This window comes from Diuraphis noxia, unplaced genomic scaffold (assembly GCF_037042655.1).
Source record: "Diuraphis noxia isolate RWA-SAM2 unplaced genomic scaffold, SU_Dnox_SAM2 contig0002, whole genome shotgun sequence".
Taxonomy (NCBI): Eukaryota; Metazoa; Arthropoda; class Insecta; order Hemiptera; family Aphididae; genus Diuraphis; species Diuraphis noxia.
Genome location: NW_028301712.1, coordinates 50,553,359 through 50,563,748, shown reverse-complemented (window position 1 = coordinate 50,563,748; position 10,390 = coordinate 50,553,359). Strand labels below are relative to the sequence as shown.

General features: G+C 31.2%; 1 protein-coding gene across 1 annotated transcript; it reads left to right on the top strand.

The window, feature by feature from the left end:
• The first annotated feature begins 672 nt into the window (after positions 1–672).
• LOC149058616 (uncharacterized) lies at positions 673–1,167 on the top strand. Its single transcript, XM_089218419.1, has one exon. The coding sequence runs from the start codon at positions 673–675 to the stop codon at positions 1,165–1,167; it is 495 nt and encodes a 164-aa protein (XP_089074545.1).
• The last annotated feature ends 9,223 nt before the right edge of the window (positions 1,168–10,390 follow it).

The window sequence follows — 10,390 nt, the reverse complement described above, 5'->3', positions numbered from 1 at the left end:
AATGTACATAATGGCCAACTAATAATTAATTGCACCTTCACGGCTATACGATTATGATTTTGATGTGGGCTATTATTGGAAAAATAAGCTATAAATTGTATTGAATGTAAACAACACATCCTATATTATGTAGATTTTAAGTAAAATAATTTACACTGTAGTACATCAGACGCTGAATAGGCATTTTGTATTACTAGCATATTCGTTCTATGTAGTAGCCTGTAGGACGATTAGTCGTTGTTTTATATTACGCCTCTGAGCACTATAGTTATTCGTATCAATTATACATATTATTATATTATTACATATATCTGATCTTATTATTATTTACCTTTAGCTTCTGTGTATCTGGTGTACTTCAACAGGTTATGGGCCCAGTATAGTAAGGTAATTTTAATAAAGTCGTGTATGTTTGTTACAATAATTATTGATTTACGAATCGCGTGTTTGTGTACAGACAGTGTACAGCAATAATAATTCGCGAAGTATAGTGCAGTGCAGTGTTAGTGCATCGATCGTGTGAAGCGCAGCAATTGTGTTTGTTATTATTACATTTATAGTGTACAGACATTGTACAGATAATTTGTTATTATGGAAAACGAATCTATAAAAATTAATAAACTAACCGGTAATGACAATTGGGAAACATGGAAATTCCAAATAAAAGTCATAATGACTGCAGCCGATATATTTGATGTTGTGACCGGAAAATCGAAAACACCTGCTCTTACAAAATCAAGTTCAGAAACTGAAGAAGATGCAAGAAAAAGGTATGGTGTAGATTATTCAATATATAAAAAAGCGGACAACAAGGCTCAAAAGTATATAGTCACGTCAGTGGATGAACAACCACTGCAGTACATAATGAATTGTGACACGTCTAAGGACATGTGGGACAAGTTGCTTAGTGTATATGAACAAAAGTCGGACTCGAGTGTAACGTTGATTCAACAAAAGTTCTACAGCTATGTTAAAGACCCAGATGACAATATGGCGATTCGTATTTCGAAATTGGAGAGTCTTAGTAGAAAATTAAACCAGTTAGGTGAACCAGTATCCGACTCAATGCTCATGACCAAGATACTAATGACTTTGCCAGAAAATTATAAACATTTCTACAGTGCGTGGGATTCGATACCAAATGTGGACAAAACATTACGTTCGTGAACTTAGCGGCACTCATGTAACAGATTTCAATAAAACCTATCCAACCATTTTGTTGGACGTTTGTTGGACATTGTTGGAAAGGTTTTACAATTTGTTGGACCGACATTAAGAAGTTATAAACATTTTTCCAAAACCGCCGCTGAGTTCACACTAACGGCCAACATTAAATCAAACACATAACAAACTGTACAAAACTGTTCTCCACGGTTTGTTGGACGTTATTGGAAAGGTCCCGAAATTTGTTGGAACTCTGTTTATTTTATACGAATTTTTGAAAAAGTGCCGCTAACTTCACACCATCGGCCAACTTTTTTTAAAAGTTCCAAAAACAGTCCAAAACTGTTCTCCACAGTTTGTTGGACGTTGTTGGAAAGGTCCCGCCATTTGTTGGAACTCTGTTTATTTTATACAAATTTTTGAAAAATGCCCCTCGGCCAACTTTTTTTAAAAGTTCAAAAAGCCATCTAAAACGGTTCTATATAGTTTGTTGGACGTTGTTGGAAAGGTCCCACCATTTGTTGGAACTCTGTTGATTATTTTTGATAATTATTTTGTTTAAAAGATTTCAACAAATAAAATATAATATAGTTATTTATTATACAAACAAATAAGGTATGAGTTTAAAACGTAATAAAAAATGATGAAAAACAATATTCTTTTTTCTTCTAAGTTTTTATGACATTCAAATTAATATTTATAAAATATTTAAAACTTTTTAAATCGAAACAATTAATATATAATAAATGTATTATATATTATACAAACAAACAAGGTATAAATTAAAAAATTTACTTTTAACACATACTAAAAAATTATTAAAAAAAAATTCAGTTTTCATAAATAAAATCCTTACTTACCTATAACATTTAAATTAATATTTTTTAAATATTCAAAATCTTTGAAATCTTAATCAAAATAAAATAATTACCAATTACAATATATTATAATAAAATAGAACATTAATAAAAAATTGATTGAACGTTCTTTATTTATAAACTTTATGGTTGGCTGAGTGGCACCATATAGAACCGTTTTATATTGTTTTTGGAAAATTTAAAAAAAGTTGGACGAGGGGCATTTTTCAAAAATTCGTATAAAATAACCAGAGTTCCAACAAATTGCGGGACCTTTCCAACAACGTCCAACAAACCGTGGAGAACAGTTTTGTACAGTTTGTTATGTGTTTGATTTAATGTTGGCCGTTAGTGTGAACTTAGCGGCGGTTTTGGAAAAATGTTTATAACTTCTTAATGACGGTCCAACAAATTGTAAAACCTTTCCAACAATGTCCAACAAACGTCCAACAAAATTGTTGGATAGGTTTTATTGAAATCTGTTACATGAGTGCCGCTAAGTTCACGAACGTCAAAACATTGTCTAATTTGTCATCTAGACTCAAGGTAGAGGAAACAAGACAAACTCAAAGTTATGATGCTGAGAGAGATACTGCAAGTAGTAGCGCATTTTCGGCAAAGAAATCATTTGGAACAAATAAAGAAAAACGTACGAAAATTGGCAATTCTGAAAATCAATGGAACAATGATAAAAAAAACAGGCAAGTGTAATCATTGTAAAAAACCAGGGCATTGGAGACGTGAATGCCGGATTTTTTTAAAAGAACAAAAAGAAAGAAATAAGAGCAACTCAGGAAATGCGTTGGTTGGTGTACAATCAAAGGACATCAAAATCAGTGAGTCAGAAAAATGGTATGTGGATTCAGGTGCTAGCGATCACATGACTAGCAAAAGAAAATAGTTCAGTAACTATGAGTCATTTGAAGTTCAGTTACCAGTACGTATTGGTGATGGCAAACATATCATGGCAATTGGCAAAGGGAATATAAATGTTCAAGCGAAAATCGGTAATAAATGGGTTGACAGTCATTTGTCAAACGTTTTACATGTACCTGATCTTAAGGTAAAATTGTTTTCGTATGGAGCGTGCCTTGAGAAAGGTATAAAAATGATGACAGACAGCGATGGATGTACATTTAAAAGGGATAATCAAATAGTTGCTATTGGAGTTCGTGAGAATAAAATGTTTTCAATGGCTCTGAAGACAAAGTCAGTGCAAGAAGCTGAACAAGCAAATATTGCAGTTAAAACTCTCACATTACTACAGTGGCATGAAATGTTGAGTCACCAGAATGTCCAATATGTTCGGAGCTACTTGAAACATATGCGGATTCCATTTACAGGAACGAAAAACAAATTTTTCTACGAAGCTTGCATTTATGGTAAACAACACAGAGAGTCATTTACACTGAGCAATACAAAAACTACAAAACCAGGTCAATTAATTCACAGTGATGTCTGTGGCCATATGGAGGAAAATTCACCTGGAGTTAAACGGTATTTTGTTATATTCAAGGACGATTATTCTAAATATATAAATGTGTATTTTATGAGCCAAAAATCAGAAATTAAAAATAAATTTGAACAATTTTTAAATACAGTCAAAAATCAGTTAAATATTTCAGTAATTACTTTAAGAAGTGATTGTGGTCTGGAATATAAAAATACTGAAGTAAAAGCCTTATTGGATAAATTTGGAATAAAACATGAGACGAGTGTACCATACACACCCCAGCAAAATGGAAAGGCGGAAAGATCAATGCGAACAATTGTAGAAGCGGCCAGAACTATGTTATATAGCAAAAATCTATCCAAGACACTTTGGGCAGAAGCAGTGAATACAGTCGTGTATACAATAAATCGCACAGGTAGCACAGATCGAGAAGGAAAAACGCCTTATGAATTATGGTTCAATAAAACACCACATATAAATCATCTGAAAATTTTTGGTAGCGAAGTATATGCACATATACCAAAAGCAAAACGAAGAAAATGGGATCAAAAGGGTAGAAAAGGTATATTCGTTGGATACTCAGAAGAAACCAAAAGATATCGTATATGCTTTGATGGAAGAGAAATTTCAATAAGCAGAGATGTAATATTCAAAGAGTCAACAAGTCCATCTACAGCTACATTAGTAAAAATCATAAAGAAAGAAGAAGAGGAAGAAATAAATTCGGAAGGTGAAGCTGGAGATGAGGAAGACAACAACGACGACGAAGAAAAGTTGGATGATGATGAACAGATACCAATAGGAGCTGAAGAGCAAACATGAATGACACTCAGAGACAGAGGAAAACTCAATAAACCTATAATGTATAGAGATGCATTATTTTCAGCATGTAATGATCCAGTTACATACGAAGACGCTATGACAGGTGACAATTCAGATGATTGGAAGGCAGCAATGAACGATGAAATGTTGTCATTGAATAAAAATAAAACATGGACACTTGTGGACTTGCCTCAAAATAAAAAACCTATAAATAATGGTTGGATATACAAGACTAAATACAAAGCGAACGGAGATGTCGATCGGTACAAAGCAAGGTTAGTAATAAAGGAATGTGCGCAAGTTCATGGAATAGATTTTCAAGAAACGTTCAGCCCAGTACTGAAATATGATTCTATTCGAGTAATACTTGCGAAAGCAGCAGCCAGAAAATTAGTACTCGGACAATTTCACATTAAAACAGCATTCTTATATGGAGATCTTGAAGAAGACATTTATATGAAACAGCCAAAAGGTTACGAAGATGAAACACAGTTAGTATGCAAACTTCAACGGAGCCTATATGGGTTGAAACAGGTAATAACAATAGCGATAGGCGATGGCCGACTTGGCCGAAGGAGATTATAAATCCCAATGTTAGCGGTACCGAATCAGTTGCTATAAATAGTCAACCGAACGTTTTTGATTTGATTTCTTCTGTGGCATCTAATTTGTTATTTTTATATTATGTATGTAATATTGTGATCAGTACAGTTGTCATTTGTCAGCTACAGCAGTCAAGCGGCAACCACTATAATTTACAAAAATTATAGGTTACGTTATGCTGTATGCTTGTATATTATCGTCTAATTTAATATGCGTGATTTTTGATCGATGAATACAATTGTATAACAGCCATTAACAGGTAATTATTGTTATATTATTTCGTTAAATTTTTATTTAATTCAAATGGCATAAGACATTGTAAAAATATGAATTTAAAATTATATACTTAATTAGATACCTACTTTTAAATGTTAGATATGGGGAAAAGGAGAAAAGTTAAATGTGAGTCATGTGGAAGCATTTTTAATAATGACTCAAAAAAAACATGAAAATGCTCTTCATGGTGGAAAACGAGTGAAAATAAAAGTACCTGGAGCTCCTGCTAATCCATTTGTTGCATCTATAAGTTCTAATATGAAATCAAATTTATTAGAAAATGTAAGTTTTATCTTGCTTATTTTATTATTAAATTATCTGATAGTACCTACTACTTACCTAATGTAGCCACTTATATAATAGTATAATATATTTTGGTTAAAATATCTTTAAAAATGTATTATGATTATGTACTTTACTGATTTGTTCCAAAAATTTTTATACCTACTCAGACACCTAGTACTCAAATGTTACATATTATTTTCTATAAATGAATACTTATATTTATTCATTAAGATGAGTTTTAAAAAAATAATGTATTTATTAACAGTAAATTATTTTATAATAAAAAAAATTGCTTCTTTTAATTTTAAATTTATAACAAATATTTTACTATTATAAACATACATTTCAATTTTTAAAAGCACCTTGTATGGCCAGGGTGATTCGTTTATCAAACAACACTTATTATTTATAAAAGTATTGACTTTTTTCAAAATATTGTTATACATAGTTTCAGGTTGTTAAAAAACCAACGCTTTTATTAAAAAAATATATTTTTAAATATTTTTTAAGTTTTTTACTTTTTTGAATAGCAACATAGTTTTTTAATTTCATATTCCAAAGCAGAATATTTTTCTAAAAATTATGATACGTAAAAATCGAATTTAGGACGAGTAGTTTATGAGTTATAATGTTCATGAAGAATATTATGTACAAACTAAAACTGTTAACTGAATGTCTTGAATCGGTTGAATTAAACATAACAAATGCTACTTTATTTATTTCAAGTACTCTGAAATCATTAGATATTATAAATTCTGATTCTGAAAATATGGATAACCTTATCCAAAGTGCTGTAGTTTTTTTGAAAAAATATGATGTTGATGCAGAAAAAGAATTTTCTGTACGACACCGTCGTCGAATTGCAACAAAAAATATGGACAGTAATAGAAGTAATGCTTCTTCTAATTTTCCTTTCACTCATTCTATAGAAAAGAGTTTAAAATGGTCTTAGATAAATTGAATGGTCTAATAAAAAAGATCATCTTGAGAAATATATTAATGATATTAAGCCATTATACAGTATGTTTAAACCACCATTTTCAAAAGAATTGTTGGCGGAAACTCTTATTCAAGATGCAATAAAATTTTTACCGAATAATGTTGGAATTGATCCATTAAGAGTGCAATGTGAACTGGAAGTGCTCTACGATCAATGTCAAAATAAAAGCACTATGAGTGACCTAGCAATACTTTCTCATGAATTGAAAACGGTTTTGCCGTTGGCCAATCTATTATGCCACTTATCATGTACAGCACCTGTAACCGTTGCTGGCAATGAAAGGTCATTCAGCAAATTGAAAATAGTCAAAAACTATTTAAGAACAACCCAAAAAGACTCTAGATTAAACAATTTTATGTTGCTTTCTTCTGAAAAAGATTTGGTAGATAAAATTTCATTAAATGAAATGGCTCAAAAATGGGTAACTTTAAAACAAAGAAGAATACTAATAATCAATAATGATGATAATGAAAAATATTTATAAGGAAATTAATAATTTTTATAACAATAATAATATAAACTTTGTTTTCCTTTTTTAGTACACACAATTTGCTATTGCTGTTTCACCATGAAACTATTTTACTGTGTCTATTTTAAAAAATATTATTTTATCATAATATGTAAATAATTGTAGTTGTATACATGAAGATTGAAAATTAAAGACAATAATAATTAACAAAATGCATTAATAACATTAAGACTTCCTACAGATCCTTGAGGTCATCTATTAATATGTTAAATTAGTATATATTTTATTGTTTATTATTTTATTGTACCTAATGGAATAATGTTAAAATGGATATTTTTTCATAATCTATTAGTATAATAGCTTGAATTTTTATTTTACTGAAATAATTAAAACATTTTATCTTTAATAGTTTAATGATGAAATGGCTCCGACAAAATAATAATAACAAGTTGTCCTGGATCAATATTTTGAGTTGGCCAAACTATTAACTTTGGCCCCCCAATAATAACCTCCACGGTACGCCCATGTATGATAGCCTTGAAAAGGACCTTGTTAGTATATGTGTTGCAATATAATATTTAAAAAGTGGAATTAAATCAACAAATCATTTAATATTTTTTGGTTCAAAGCACATCACGAGTATTTATTTTTATACGCAAATAAAATTATGAAAATACTAGTGCAGAATAGTGCAACTAAATAATAATTACTTACTTTTTTTCACTAGAAAAATATAGTTTAATGCCATTGTTACTAATATTAGATGTAACACTTAACAAACTATAGTTTATAATAAATCATCATGTTTTAAAATATATAGTTGGAAATTATTTTTATAATTTAGAAACTGTTGATCAACCTACACAATTTGATTCCTATGTAAGAGATAAATTTACATTAACTGGAATCGAAAAAAATATTTTATTTTGAATATGTTTTCCCAAATAATGAAAGCTACTTTTTTTAGTTATTAACAAAAACAAAAAAAAAATGTATTAATCACACTACTGTATAATGAATTTCCGGCGATTGTTAACTGCGCCCAAAATACAGGTAAACACAAAATCACACATAAATGTCATTATTCAGTACCTGATTGATTATATTAGATATGAGCAGAACATAAAAACCTTAGATCATATCTAAGGCTCATATACTATGGATGAACGTTGTCTCCGTCTTATTGCAATCTAACAAATTATTATTCCCTATCTATATTTGTAAATTGGTTTTAACCCTTTCCGTCACCCCGTCCTCTATAGAGGACATTTGATTTCCATAAGCTTTATAGACAAATATGATTATGGAACTGTGTTCATTCATAGTGTACTCTCCGGAGGACAAGTATATATTTCTTATTTGCTCGGTTGCTACGTCTATTATTATCTTTTTTGGCTGAATTTTTAGTATTAATCTGCGTTATTCCCGGACAAGTAAACATGCTATTATTACACATTTTTGTTTTATCATTTATTTTTTTAAATAATATGTGTATTTCTGAATTCAATCTATGAGTTAGATATTAAAAAAATTTATTCGATCGAACGTTATTGTACGTTATGTAAGTACGTGTACTCTGTAAAGGACATTGTGACGCTCCGGAATAGTGATAACGGTTTTATTTACTTTGTATACCTAAATATAATAAATATGATTCGTCAAGATCGACGTAAATTATTAGACGATTAAATTTTAAATTTACTTGAAAACGGAGATGACTCCGACATTGTGGAATTTGCTAACGACGATGATTTGGGAAATAATTATTGTCATGAGGATTTAAAATTACTTGAAGGTAATTTATGTTTTATACTAAATTATGATATATTTTACTACATTCTGTAATATTTTATTTCATACAATTTTCAATTTTAATACTTATGGTTTCTTTTTATTGTCAGACTTTTTAACAAATAACGAAGATTTTGGTGATATTATGCCTATTATGGGTGAAAATAATGAAGTCAAAATCGACGAAAACGCAGTTGACGAAAATAATATAGTAGATAATATTCAAAATGTTGTGAATAACGGATTAAATTGTGCTCCGTTCCTAGCTCTTAGAGCCATTAAGGAGATAGCTTCTTTGGTAGTTGACCATTATCCAGATGTTAGCCGAGCACTTTTAAAGCAGACATATATGGATGATATTTGAACGGGTGCAGATTCGGTGGAAGAACCACTTTTTCTCAAGTCCAGACTCGTTCATAATCTAGCCCAGTTTTGTCTGGAGTTGAAGAAATGGATAAGCAACTCCGACGAACTACTAGACACGGTCGAAATTGAAGATCGAGCGTCGTGTTCAATTTCGTTTAACGATGGAGAAAGTGTTCCAGTATTAGGAGTGATTTTGGTTCCCGATCAAGATTGCTTTCGTTATGATGTTTCGACGATTAAGACTACAGCAACGAAACGAGATGTACTTTCTTTAATTGCCAGAGTGTTCGACCCATTAGGCCTGTTGTTAAATTGATCTTATTACCTATTAATTAACTAATTTGTAACATGACCGTGTTGTTTTTGCTCATTGTATATTTGTAAGCCTTTGTTCCAGATTGTTCGTTCAGACGGGAATTTGGGCAGGAAGTTCTCGTCATGGCCTAAAGGTTAGTTTTTCGATTACTATTATTTTATTTATAAATATTATAATGTTTTTTTTTTTTTTTTTTGTTTTGTTTTTAAGTGCATATTTTGTAAATTGTATATATTGAACAAGACTATTTGTATTAATTGTTGAATCTATAAACTTGTGAACCTAACATTCCCCACCACAACCGTTTCCTCTCAAAAATCATTGCTGTACAAGTTGTGAGGCAAGCCTCCCAAGGGGGGGAAGATGTTCGCGCCAGATAGTATCGTTGCGCCGCAGTTGGTAGTGCCGATGTTTATGCGTGCAAGTCTGCCTCCGTGGACCCCATCGTACGGCTGGTTGTTGTCGTTACCATGGTCTACGGTCGTCGCTGTATTATTATTTATTATTTTTTTTCTTCTACGCTGTTGTCGTAACGGTTTGCGGCATTTTTTGTTTTGTTGTATCTTTTTCTTTATGTTGATTGTCGCGATATTTGAGAAAAGGCTCAGTAAGTTAAAAGCCTAAAACACTCGGATCAAAATATTAAAGTTGAGCCTTTAGATTGTTCGTTATTGATTGTCCGATTTGTTTCGACCGTGTAGCAATCGAGTGCGAAGAAAAGAATGTTGTCCAAAAGGAAGTTGCCCAACAAGGAGTTGCCCGAAGAGAAGCTGCTCAAGCCCTCACCAAACTAATGTTGTCGTGAAATGGTTGTCTGTTTGGAGGTTTTGCGTGGTATGTTTAATTATTGACGAGATGTCAAGAATGGCTGGCTAGTCCGGTCCGAGAAGAGGCGTCAGAACGCGATGTCTAGGGTGGCAGACGCGGTCGGCCCGAGAAGATATATGAAGGGATAAAATATTTAAAAAAATATACTGCAATATAAAAC

What these genes read in the sequence shown, in the direction of transcription:
- LOC149058616 (XM_089218419.1), top strand. Translation starts at nt 673, where the DNA reads ATGACTGCAGCCGATATATTTGATGTTGTGACCGGAAAATCGAAAACA.